We start from the raw sequence: 14,246 nt of genomic DNA, 5'->3' as shown, positions 1-14,246 counted from the left end.
TGCAGTATTTCCCCATAAAAGTGGAATATTTGACGTGAAGTAATTGGAGGCTTGAATAGGTCGATAAGTCGCACTAGGATTGATTTTTATTCATTAACTATTTTTTTTTTTAAATGCCAGTGTTAAAATTAAAACAACAGTCTGCATGTTTTATGAGTGTCAATATTGCAACAGTTTTGCGTTACATTACACCTGTTTGCTCTTTTATTCCAAGTGTTTTTTTTTCTAATAGTATTTTTAAAATGTGCCGCGATATATTGTGCTGCACTTTGGACACCTGTGTTTTAGCGGAAACATCAAATGCACATCGACGAATTATATCCCACCATGATAATAATCCACGACTGATCATTTGAATGAGACATGTTAACAAAGGCTTAATGTGAGTAGTAATGTAATCCTACAAAGCTCATAACAACATCAAAGCACTGCATTGCTATTTTTTTTATGTTTAATTGGAGCTAAACTCATAAGCTAATGGCTAATTTTGCCACCCAATTTGGAGCCTTGCAGCTTTGTCAATCATGAGTAAACATTGTGCTAGGTGGTCTCCACTTATACAATCGGTTATTTTTCTTGAGCGTAGCCTTTGCTCTGATGATAATGAACCCAATAAAACATGGCTGCCAGAAGCATTCTCGCTTGCTAATGAGCGTTTTACATCTCTACCTTTTTCTATTTCCAGAGGCCTTCTTACCAGGTTGCCTGGCAACGTGGAGGCGACAATCCAGCACAAATATGAAAGTCTGGACCATAAATCCCTCAAGCTATTCCTGCAGGTCATCTCATTACCAGCCTGGTCACATCTTTCTTCTATCGGAGGTCAACCACCTCCTGTATTGTCTCTAACGCTGACTCGCACGTCTAACTGGCGAGCACGAGGTTAATCCTCGGCACAATTTGCCTTTTTTTCATGTTTGTTTTGCTTCTGACAATCAGCCCAGGCAGCCTGCTGAGCGGAGGTGCAACACTCTGATAGAGTGTTGTAACGTTTATTTACTTGGCTCACAGCGCCTGACCGACTGGAGCAAAGGGCGTTCAATGCAACTGCAACTGATGCTGTTTGCGTGTGTGTGTGTGTGTGTGTGTGTGTGTGTGTGTGTGTGCATTCTTGTATTTCTGCCCTTCTTGAGACATCTACAAGGAAAAGAGTACCTTCCATATGTGGACTAGTGAACAAGTTAGGACCCAAATCACGGTCCCAATACGGAAAATCATTGGATCTAATAGAGAGCCAAATACTAGAGTCTGTGAACATTGCTCCAAAGTCAGGATTCGTTTTTGATTGAATGTGCATACAAAAGTAAACATTGACAGGTGCAAAGACAGCAATATATGATAAAACAAGACGGCAGCGAAAGAAGGACTTCCCTAGTCATCCTCAAATTTTTTTTATGACTTCCGGTGCTGACGTCAAGGGGGGGGGGGGGGGGGGTTGATAAACGTGGACCCCAACTTAAACAAGTTGAAAAACTTATGGGGTGTTTGCATTCAGTGGTCAATAGTACGGAATATGTACTGTACTGTGCAATCTCCTAATAAAAGTCTCAATCAATCAATCAAAAAAAGCCCTTTTTTATGTAGAAAGGTTTTGTTAAGAAACCATTCTGAGCCTTCTCTTATTTAGTTTTTATTTTATATACGTTGACCACATTAACCTTGGCAATGGACCCTGTGTGTATATGTATGTTTTGCCACTGTTTACAAATTTGGTAAATGAATAACCAAAAAATGTATATTTTGTTGTACTTTCACTGTACCGAAAATTAACCGAACCGTGACCTCTATATCGAGGTACGTACCAAACCAACATTTTTGTGTACCGTTACACCCTGAGTAGTTAGAATTCTTCTGTATGTGAAAAAAGTATTCTGGTGTTTTAGGAATTTTATCAATCTATATTATTTTTACTTTCAACGCTTAAATCTCAAGAATAGATAAACTTCGGATCTATTTGTCAATTATACGTTTTTATTATTTTGTTTGCTTTCTCATGGTTCATGCTCTTTTTGTAAATGAAAATCTTGTTTATTTAGATGGCTAAATAAATAAATAATATTGCATGTGTTCTCTAAATAAACTGAATAAAACAAATGTGCAAATGAAAATACACATGCACCATTTTAGTCATAATTTTTGCGCTTGAGAAACTTCTCTATGACTTCTTCTGTTTGTTTGAGATTACTGCCAAGTGTTGGAAGAGTGTATCACAACTGAGTAAGGCTGCATGCCATACGGACCACAACAAACAACAGATATTTTTGGCGGCCCTCAAGGAGGCGTTCACGGCCCAACAATGGTTAACAATGGCTTTATATCAGTGGTTGTCAAACTTTTTTCACCTCAGAAAGCACTTGGTTCTCCAAGTACCACCACAATGACCAACATTAAAACCCAGTTGCGTAATAGGCCTAAATATTCATTAAAAACCATGCTGAGTGTACTTAATAATTTTTGCCGCTGTGACATTACACAGTTTGAACTTAACACTGTGTTTATAATATGTACTGTACTGTGCAATTTACAATCTAGAAAGAAGTTCCGCAGCCTCCGAAGCAGAACCTCCAGGTTCTGTAACAGCTTCTTCCCTGAACGCATCATAACTAAATTATCCCCTCAACTCCCCCCAAAATGGATTAACTCACTGGAATAAAAAAGACAATAAAACAGACATCCATAAACATGGACGCATGTGAAGAAGTGCAATATATTTATCTGTACAGTAATCTATCTATTTATATATATTTATATGTATATATTTATTTTATATATATATATATATATATTTATATATTATTTATATATATTTACTTTTTTTTTCTCCTGCACTACCAAGAGCTTATGCAACGAAATTTCGTTCTTATCTGTGCTGTAAAGTTCAAATTTGAATGACAATAAAAAGGAAGTCTAAGTCTAAGTTTGAATATTTAATTAAGTGATTCTTTGGTGGGCTTCACGGTGGCAGAGGGGTTAGTGCGTCTGCCTCACAATACGAAGTTCCTGCAGTCCTGGGTTCAAATCGGGATCCTTCTGTGTGGAGTTTGCATGTTCTCCCCGTGAATGCGTGGGTTCCCTCCGGGTACTCCGGCTTCCTCCCACTTCCAAAGACATGCACCTGGGGATAGGTTGATTGGCAACACTAAATTGGCCCTAGTGTGTGAATGTGAGTGTGAATGTTGTCTGTCTATCTGTGTTGGCCCTGCGATGAGGTGGCGACTTGTCCAGGGTGTACACGGCCTTCCACCCGATTGCAGCTGAGATAGGCGCCAGCGCCCCCCGTGACCCCAAAAAAAGGCAAGAAGCGGTAGAAATGGATGGATGGATGGATTCTTTTGTGTACCACAAGATGGAGCACAGTTTGAGAATTGCTGCTCTGTATGACAAAAGTGCTCTGATGTTGTTAGGAATCCATTAATCCTTCCATTTTTTTACCGCTTGTCCCTTTCGGGGTTGCAGGGGACGCTGAAGCCTATCTCATCTGCATTCGGGCGGAAAGCGGGCTAAAATTGGTGGTCACTCAAGGGGCAGAATGTGGCCTGCAGACCACCAGTTCTTTAGCGTCAAGCTCAAAGAGCTGAAGTCCTACAACAGGGGTCGGCAACCCAAAATGTTGAAAAAGCCATATTGGAGCAAAAATACACCAGAAAAATCTGTCTGGAGTCGGAAAAAATGTAAAGCTTTTTATAAGTGTCGTAATGAAGGCAACACATGATGTAAGTGTTTATATTAGCTACATTAGCCAAAAATCAAAATGACTATGTGTCGCAGGCTGACGCAAATTTTAGTTGACAGAAATGTTGAAATGAAATATTTATTCTACACATTTTTACAACATTGGGAAAAATTACTAAAACAGCGGCTTTTCAGAGGGTGTGATAACTCCTGGTAATTACTGGCTTAGAATGGCCAAATGTGTGTGTTCATGTAGAAGGAAACGGAAACTACCAAAAAAACAACCTCAAATATACCTAAAATACGAGGCATAATGATGCATTATGTACATACAGCTAGCATAAATAGCATGTTAGCATTGATTAGCTTGCAGTCATGCATTGACCAAATATGTCTGATTAGCGCTCCACACAAGTCAGTAACATCAACAAAGCTCACCTTTGTGGATTCACGCACAGCATAAAATGTTTCATGGACAAATAGAGAAAAAGAAGGAATGGCATAAAATACGTTTTTCTGTGGCAACATCAAGGAAAGTTGTACATGCAAACAAACTACGGTGTGTTCAAGGACTTTGGAAATCACGTCAAAATGGCGCGCACCAAATACTCTCATTTGTGAAGCATGTTTAATGTAAACAGTGGGATTTCTAACAAGTAGGAATGTGTGTCCTCCTACAGCAGGGGTCGGGAACCTTTTTGGCTGAGGGAGCCATGAAAGCCAGTTATTTCAAAATGTATTTCCGTGAGAGCCGTATAATATTTTCTAAAACTGAATACAACTAAATGCGTGCATTTTCAAGTAAGACCAACATTTTTAGAGTATAATAGGTTTCTTATTCTTTTTAATAACATCGTTATTCTAAAGTTGACCAATAATAAATATAATACTTCTTACCATTAATGCGACATCTTGAACAGGTGCGGTAGAAAACGAATGGTTGGATTGAAACGCATGAGAATGTTTTACTATTTGAACGTTATTTTTAACACTGTGATTACCAGCGGAATTATTCATTACTTATCGTGTTAAGTAATGTCAGCTAAGATTTATCTGAGAGCCAGATGCAGTCATCTAAAGAGCCACATCTGGCTCTAGAGCCATAGTTTCCCTACCCCTGCCCTACAAAAACCATATTAAAACTTTTTTTTTTTCCTCATCTTGTACCATTTTCCCAGGGAGCCTCTAGGGCGGCGCTAAAGAGCCGCTTGTGGCTCGAAAGCCGCAAGTTGCCGACCCCCCCGTCCTACTAACAGGACGTCACACACAATGACGGTTTGAAGGCCCGAGTTTTTGTTGGCTTTCTAAAAAAAGTGCACTAGTTTGTGTTGGCCTTTCTCGTAATAAAAGAGTTGTCAAAGAAACAATGTGATATTGTGAAAGCCAACAGAGGCCATAAATTCATGCTTGAATTTGAAGAATTGCAGGAGAACTAATTGAGAATGCTTGGAGAGCAGTTCTCGCCGCTAAAAATACTCGCTGGTTCCTCTCAAGCTGATTTATTCTGGCACAACCCAACCCAGCAGGACCCCTTTATAAAATATAGATCCGCTTTCCCGTTAGATTAAAGGCCACTCTCATTTTCACTCAGCCTCTACACTACTGAAGACTTATCGTCTCATTTTAAGCTGAGCATACACTCCTGTCTTTTTATTTTTTTTTTGCTCCTTAATGGCACCTCTTTTGAATTCGAAGACGTTAAGGTCAAGCATTGCGCTGTGATCAAAAGCGGGTTATGTGATGTTTCTATGCGGGCCTACAGAGCCAGGGTTTAGGAGTAAGATGCCACACCAGGTGCTAATCCGATATGGAGGCGTCTTCATTAATGCCACGGGGAGATTACTTTGCGGAAATCATTGGGAATATTCAGGAAATGTAAATCACACCTCAGTTCGGCAAGCATCAAGGGATTAACAGCACGGTTTGCCTCTTCTCTAGCTTTTGTAGCGATGCTTTTTCTGAATACAGAGGCCTTAACGAAGAATGTGAAGAGAAGAATAACACCCCCATTTTATCGAAGTTATTCGGGTTTTTTGCCTTCATTTGCAACACACTTAAAGCATGTCAGTTCATAGTTTATTTGAAGACTTGCAGCACTATTAGACTGTTTTTAAGGACCTACTGCAAAATTGTTAGTCAAAGATCCTTTGTACCAGTGGTCCCCAGCCACCGTCCAGGTAACAACATGCCTTTTGACGACATTTATTCAATGTCAGGTTGTGACGTTGATTTCCATCCATCCATCCATTTACTACCGCTTATTCCCTTTGGGGTCGCGGGGGCGCTGGCGCCTATCTCAGCTACAATCGGGCGGAAGGCGGGGTACAACACAGATAGACAGACAACATTCAAACTCACATTCACACACTAGGGCCAATTTAGTGTTGCCAATCAACCTATCCCCAGGTGCATGTCTTTGGAAGTGGGAGGAAGCCGGAGTACCCGGAGGGAACCCACGCATTCACGGGGAGAACATGCAAACTCCACACAGAATGATCCCGAGCCTGGATTTGAACCCAGGACTGCAGGACCTTCGTATTGTGAGGCAGACGCACTAACCCGTCTGCCACCGTGAAGCCCGTGACGTTAATTTGACCATTGAAATTTGGTCATTTCCCAACCAACAACGTGGATCCGACGTTAGACATCAACATTGTCTCAATTTACAAATACAACTATTTCAAAGTCAGTTTTAAAGGCCTACTGAAATGAGATTTTCTTATTTAAACGGGGATAGCAGGTCCATTCTATGTGTCATACTTGATCATTTTGCGATATTGCCATATTTTTGCTGAAAAGATTTAGTAGAGAACATCGACGATAAAATTCGCAAGTTTTGGTCGCTGATAAAAAAAGCCTTGCCTGTACCGGAAGTAGCAGACGATGTGCGCATGACGTCACGGGTTGTGGAGATCCTCACATCCTCGAATTGTTTACAATCATGGCCACCAGCAGCTAGAGCGATTCGGACCGAGAAAGCGACAATTTCCCCATTAATTTGAGCGAGGATGAAAGATTTGTGGATAAGGATAGTGAGAGTGAAAGACTAGAAAAAAAAAGGAAAAAAATAAAGGCGAGTGCAGTGGGACCGATTCAGATGTTATTAGACACATTTACTGGTATAATTCTGAAAAATCCCTTTTCTGCTTATTGTGTTACTAGTGTTTTAGTGAGATTATATGGTACCTGAAAGTCGGAGGGGTGTGGCCACGGGTGTGGTGACCGCCAGTGTCTCTGAGGGAAGCCACGCAGCTGCAGGAGGACGCAAGCTCCGCTCATGTCTACGGTAAGAGCTGACTTATTACCACAATTTTCTCACCGAAACCTGCCGGTTGACATGTGGTCGGGAACCATGTTCGCTTGACTGCTCTGTTCCATAGTTAAGCTTCACCTTCGGGAATTTTAAACAAGAAAACACCGGCTGTGTTTGTGTTGCTAAAGCCAGCTGCAATACACCGCTTTCCATCTTTCTACTTTGACTTCTCCATTATTAATTGAACAAATTGCAAAAGATTCAGCAACACAGATGTCCAGAATACTGTGTAATTATGCAATTAAAGCAGACTACTTATAGCTTGGAAGAAAATGTACGCTGCAACCGGTGACGTCAAACGCACGCGTCATCATACCGCGACGTTTTACAACAGGATACATCGCGCAAAATTTAAAATTGCAATTTAGTAAACTAAAAAGGCCGTATTGGCATGTGTTGCAATGTTAATATTTCATCATTGATATATAAAATATCAGACTGCATGGTCGGTAGTAGTGGGTTTCAGTAGGCCTTTAAAGGACATGTATGTATAATCACAATGTATCAATGTCTTGAGCCTGCTGGGAAGTGCTCTGCAGTATTTACAAATAAAAACAAAAAATATGATAGGAACGGGCTTCACGGTGGCAGAGGGGTTAGTGCGTCTGCCTCACAATACGAAGGTCCTGCAGTCCTGGGTTCAAATCCAGGCTCGGGATCTTTCTTTGCGGAGTTTGCATGTTCTCCCCGTGAATGCGTGGGTTCCCTCCGGTTACTCCGGCTTCCTCCCACTTCCAAAGACATGCACCTGGGGATAGGTTGATTGGCAACACTAAATTGGCCCTAGTGTGTGAATGTGAGTGTGGATGTTGTCTGTCTATCTGTGTTGGCCCTGCAATGAGGTGGCGACTTGTCCAGGGTGTACCCCGCCTTCCGCCCGATTGTAGCTGAGAAAGGCGCCAGCACCCCCCGCGACCCCAAAAGGGAATAAGCGGTAGAAAATGGATGGATGGATGATAGGATGGATGGATGGATGATAGGAACGTCGCAATTTGTAGGAATCTTCTGCAAAAAAATTGTCAGTATATGGCAGGAGAGCTCAGCTGTTTTTTAGGGACCTGGTGTAAAAAATGCATGTCATAAATAATTTATATGACAAGAACACTACGGGTTTTAGGAATGTTCTAGCAAAAAATGGTCAAAATACGGCAGGAGTGCTCTGCTGTTTTTAGGGACCTATAGCAAAAACAGTAATTAAAGATCATTTATATATGGCAAAAAAAAATGCTGCTATTCACAAGAAACTATAGTACTGCTAATATAACAAAAGTGTCGTTTTTAGGAATGTTATTTATTGTATATGGGTTATACTTGTATAGCGCTTTTCTATCTTCAAGCTTTTTTTTAAGTATATAAGTACATAGTTGAATGAAAGACTTGCAGCACTTGTACCACTACGGCTAAAATGAAATTAAAGTTAGAAACTTAGATCCATTAAATCAAAAATAAGTTTAAAAAAAACATTATTCATTTCATAAAAACTAAACAAAGAAAATCACAATTATACGAGCTAAGTTCAGTGGCCCAGTGGTTAGAGTGTCCGCCCTGAGATCGGTAGCTCGTGAGTTCAAACCCCGACTGAGTCATACCAAAGACTATAAAAATGGGACCCATTACCTCCCCGCTTGCCACTCAGCATCGAGGGTAGGAATTGGGGGTTACATCACCAAATTGGTTCCACCGCTGCTGCTCACTGCTCTCCTCACCTCCCAGGGGGTGAGGGTGATGGGTCAAATGCAGAAGATAATCTCACCACACCTAGTGTGTGTGTGACTATCATTGGTACTTTAACTTTAACTAACTTTATAATGTTGTGGAAGAATTTGACCCAAATTATTGGGAAAAACCTCTGAAGTCTGCAAATCTCGCCTGTTGCATGAGCAGTAAACTTGTGCCTCTTGCTTTTTCTTTGGATTTTGTGGAAACACTTACTGGGAAATCAGCAGCCTAAATAAGAAGAATATTGAAAGAAAATATGTAATTTGTTATTTAAAGGTTAACTTCTTATTCCACTTACATGTCAGCGAAGACGCTTAGATGCACATTACGCCTTATAAATTGCCATTGTAGTTACAATAGAGTGCTCTTATGTTTTCACATGAACAGTGGTGAGCTTCTTTTTGCACTTAAATGACAGTAAAGAATGGTGAAAAAGTACCTGCGAAAATTTGTCTCAAAAGTTGAGACTGACTTGTCAGTTCATGATTGTCTAGTGACGATTCGACCCTGAAACAGATTAATTCTTAAGGGAAAAACTGTACAGTATTTATCATGCCGAGCTGTATTGTCGACCACAAGCAGTTTTGTGCTTTTTCGTGGAGAAAGCGGTAACGCTTGAAACCGTGGACATCACGCTGTTGTTTACTGATATTTTCAGACGGCAACTGCAACAACATCGAGCTCTTCCAGCTGTTCCTCGCTAACAAGAGACCGGAGGAGCGAGCTTCTGTCAAAACACGTCCAACCATAATCACCTCGTCTTCCAACTCTCTTGACATGTTGTTGTCTTTCCTTTTTTGGTGGGGGGGAACATGCCAGAGCGTGTTTAAATTATTCACACACAATTCGTCTCCATTTGCCCCTAAAGGACAACCAAGGCGGTAAGATGATATGCTGAGTTAGCAAATTGTGTGGGGATGAATTAAAAAAAACATGTTTTATTTGAATATGGATGTTGTGTCAGAAATCATATTGCTTCTTTATCGTCAGGGCGCCACTAAAGCTACGACACATGGGTCATGTGGTCTGTGTAAGTATTTAAAAAGCGCCTGTCATGAAGTTATACAAACTTCAGAGGAATTATTGTAAAAAAAAGACCAAACAAACACTGCCCGTGCTCATTATTCATAATTTAAAAAAAGATGAACACCCGCAACAAATGCATGTGATTTAATTCAGCCAATGAGATGAGAAACTTATGTAAAGAAATAATTATAATTAAATTGTAACATTAACAATTAACAATTATAAATATTAACATAGCAGTGACATTTTTGTTTTCCTTTTTATATTTTTACGTTATATTTATTTTAAAAAATAACATTTTACAAAAATGCTAGCTAAAGCTTAATTCAAAACTTTCGTCCTAAATTTTTGGGGGATACATTTTTAAGTATACCACTGGGAATATTGTCTTACACCATCCTGCAACTGACCCTTGAAATGGAATATTTGGGAATTATTTCAGGCAATAAGCAAATAATAAAGAAATACATAAGGAATTGATAATATAACCAATACTAATATATAGTTAATTAACTTTAGGTTATAATAAATATAATAAATTAAACAAAAAGAACAATATAAGTATTATTTGGTTATTATGAAACGATTGGTGCATATTTACAAATAAATAATACTTATAAATATATTCAAAATTACGTTAAAAATTGCTAATATTTGAAGAAAATGATACAAAATTGAAAAAGTCAACAAATGTTATAAAATTAATTTAACTTAAGATGATAATAAATATAAATGGTTTATACTTGTATTGCGTTTTTCGACCTCCAAGGTACTTAAAGCGCTTTGACACTATTTCCACATTCACCCAATCACACACACTGATGGAAGGAGCTGCCAAGCAAGGCCCTAACCACAACCCATCAAGAGCCAGGGTAAAGAAAGTGTCTTGCTGACACAGCGGACGTGACTAGGATGGCAAAAGCTGGTGATCGAACTAGAAACCCCCACGGCCGCTCTACCAACCGAGCCACGGTACACATATATGTATATATACATAAATGTGTACATGAATATATTAATATATATATATATGTATATATATATATATATATATATATATATATATATATATATATATATATATATATATATAAAACACATATACATATATATACATATATGTCTTGATTGGATTATCCAGAGAATAGTGCTCGATACCGTGGTAGAGCGCAATATGTAGGTGTGGGAAAAAATCACAAGACTACTTCATCTCTACAGATCTGTTTCATGAGGGGTTCCCTCAATCATCAGAAATCTCCTGATGATTGAGGGAACCCCTCATGAAACAGATCTGTAGAGATGAAGTAGTCTTGTGATTTTTTCCCACACCTACATATATATACATATATATGTCCACATATATACATACGTATATATGTATACACATTATTATGTACATATATATGTATACACATTATTATATACACACATATATAAATATATATGTACACACACACACCCACACACACACACACACACACACAAAGAGAGAGAGAGGCTCACTGTATTCTGCAAATGACACCCTTCAGTGGAAATTCCAGTGGCTTTTCCAGCCAATGAGCTAATAATAAAGAAATACAAAAATAAATAATGAAAGAATATGTATTAATAAATTAATTTAACTTCAGAGAGTATAATAAATATGATAAATGAAAAATGTAACAATATTTGGCTTTGTTATTCTAAAAATATGTATGCATATTTACAGATATATAGCTTTTTTTTTAAATTACAATTAATTTAAGAATTGATCATTACAAAAAAAAATAGATAAAAAAATTAAAAAAGTCGGCAAATGTAGGGATTTTTGAGTGAAGTTTTTGGCTCAATTCATCCTGCAAATAACGGGTATTTCATGTGATTCAGTCTCATCTATACGGACAAATCAACTTTTGCTAGTAGTCCACAGGGTTTTGAACTGCAAAAGGCATAGAAGTCTCTTAAAGACGCTCAATGATGCAAGCATTTGCAAGGGACCCCCACCCATAGGTCGGAAAAAGAGGGAGTCCCACACACTTTGTTGACCATTAACACATTGTGACCCTGATGCAAAAAGGTCAACGGTAATTAGAAAAATAAGAGAGAAAAGTGTGTCTGAATTGCAGTATTTTAATCACCAGTCAAACAAGTCAAAAAGTGAGCCTGACGGGGCACTGCCACCTTTGACTTGCAAACCCGCACGCTTCTTCCCTTCTAAAGACGCGCCGCACATAATTTGATTAGTATTGATTTGGCTTGAGGGTGTTTGTGAAAGGTGTAATCGTTATAAGAACGACAAGACCACAATGATGGAGGCGGTCTAATCCCGCTTCCTGTCGACTTTTTGCCGCTAGGGCTGAAATGTCACCGGCTGGGATTACGCCGTCTTAATCTGGAACAATATATTGGCTTTGTCAGCTACCTCAGACATGCCATGTTTGTGTCTGTTTGGCGGTAAACATTATGCAAATGATTGAACATGGGAAGTGTGAGCTGCATCTTAAATATGTGGATGAGTAGGAGGATGACGGAGGAGCAAGCCGCGCAGAGCGAATGACTCTTGAGAGGTTTGAGTTAAAAGGTTAAGGGTGGATAGCGAAAAGGTCACGCTTTTGAAACGCTTTGCAAGAAAAGGTCACGGAGTTGAAAACTTGCGCAGTGCTGTTCTGTCGGGGTGGAGGTCAAAGTTCAGTGGGTGGAATGAACAAAGCATTACACCATCTGAGGGAATTGTCTAAGAGGAGAGTGAGCATCGAGCTACTGCATGCATTAGCTTGTCACTGTCGCCATCTAGTGGACAGTTCTGTCATCCAAGTAAAAATATCAATCAATCAATCAATATTTACTTATATAGCCTTCAATATGATTGAATTGTGCTACTAAATACCCATAAAGTTAAAAGGGTGAAACATTAGGGTAAATGTGAGGTCGGTTCCCACCGAGGAGCATCAGAAGACTTGGAAGGAGAGCAGCATTTTGACAAAAATACGAATACAATTATTAAAACCTGCTATGTTCATTTGTTTCACTTTGAAGATGCAACTGATTCCTTGATGTTGAACCATGCAAATTCTTAAAGCCAATAAGGCCAAAATGTATCGTTGGCCCTGCGATGAGGTGGCGACTTGTCCGGGGTGTACCCCGCCTTCCGCCCGATTGTAGCTGAGATAGGCGCAAGCGCCCCCCGCGAACCCAAAAGGGAATAAGCGGTAGAAAATGGATGGATGGATGTATCATTGTTATGATTTTATCTGAATTTCCATTCATAATATTCATAATGAATATTTCAAAAATACAGAAAATGGATGGATGGATACTATTAATATTAATACTAATAATACAAATATATATATTTTATTATCTACACAAGTCAACAAATCCAAAAACTAGTAGGAATAATAACAATAATAATGATGATGATAATATCTACTCAGTGGCTAGTGGTTAGAGTGTCTGCCCTGAGATCGGTAGGTTGTGAGTTCAAACCCCGGCCGAGTCATACCAAAGACTATAAAAATGGGACCCATTGCCTCCCTGCTTGGCACTCAGCATCAAAGGTTGGAATTGGGGGTTAAATCACCATAAATGATTCCTGGGCGCGACACCGCTGCTGCCCACTGCTCCCCTCACCTCCCAGGGGGTGATCAAGGGAATGGGTCAAATGCAGAGGAAAAATTTCACCACATCTAGTGTGTGTGTGACAATCATTGGTACTTTAACGTAACTTTAACTTGTTTAGTCTCATTGTTTTATTCTAATGATATATTCTTTGTAACTTTTTTTAATTAGAAACGATACACAATAGTATAGTGACTAAAAATGGGTTAAAAAAAATACATAATAACATAATGACTAAAAATGAGTTTTAAAAAAAATTCAATTCTGAGTAGTCTATGAAAATCAACAAGTTAACTCATGTGATTAATCACAAAAAGACATCGCAATTATCATATAGACACACGCAACTTAACTATCCGTGGTTGCATAGATGAGGGAAAAGACTCCGACTGCTGTGCTCTCCGGCAACTTTCATTTCAAACAAATCCCGGCAGTACTTTAGATAATTCGATTGCCAATATTCGAGCAGTAAAATTATGTAAATACATTTTTGTTATCTTCTTTATTGACATTCTGACAGCAAAATCCAATTTGTGTCAATATACCGGTGTCTTTGTAGAACTTAAATTCAATTATGCAAGCAAGTTATTTACTGCAATTAAAAAAATAATCGTTTCACAGCACTCATTTTTATATTATAGTATTACATTAGACTAGGGGTCCTGCATGAGACACCACGAAAAATAAGCATTTGCTAAGGTTTTATAGGTCAAAAAGACAGAAAATATCTAAGAGGTGAGGTGTGCCTGAACACATAAAAAAGGAAATGCAACAGCTTGAAAAACATTTAAAAATACTTATTTTACAACCTGCTATGCTAACTTGTTTCACTTTGAAAAGGAAAATGCACTTAGTCGTACCTTTGCCCGAGACAACCTCGCTTTCTGTCCGCCAACGGAATCCAAACTGTTAAAAAGAA

The 14,246-nt window shown here is 38.9% G+C and overlaps 1 protein-coding gene across 2 annotated transcripts in view; it reads right to left on the bottom strand.

The window, feature by feature from the left end:
- fra10ac1 (FRA10A associated CGG repeat 1) overlaps positions 1–14,246 on the bottom strand; it is a 46,837-nt gene that overhangs the window by 24,927 nt on the left and 7,664 nt on the right. For both annotated transcript variants that reach the window (XM_061909591.1, XM_061909592.1), the window contains exon 8: positions 14,188–14,233. In XM_061909591.1, the coding sequence (XP_061765575.1) occupies positions 14,188–14,233 (46 nt within the window). The remainder of the gene's footprint in view (positions 1–14,187; positions 14,234–14,246) is intronic.

Source organism: Nerophis ophidion, linkage group LG08, assembly GCF_033978795.1.
Source record: "Nerophis ophidion isolate RoL-2023_Sa linkage group LG08, RoL_Noph_v1.0, whole genome shotgun sequence".
Classification (NCBI taxonomy): domain Eukaryota; kingdom Metazoa; phylum Chordata; class Actinopteri; order Syngnathiformes; family Syngnathidae; genus Nerophis; species Nerophis ophidion.
This window is presented reverse-complemented; position numbering and strand designations above follow the sequence as displayed.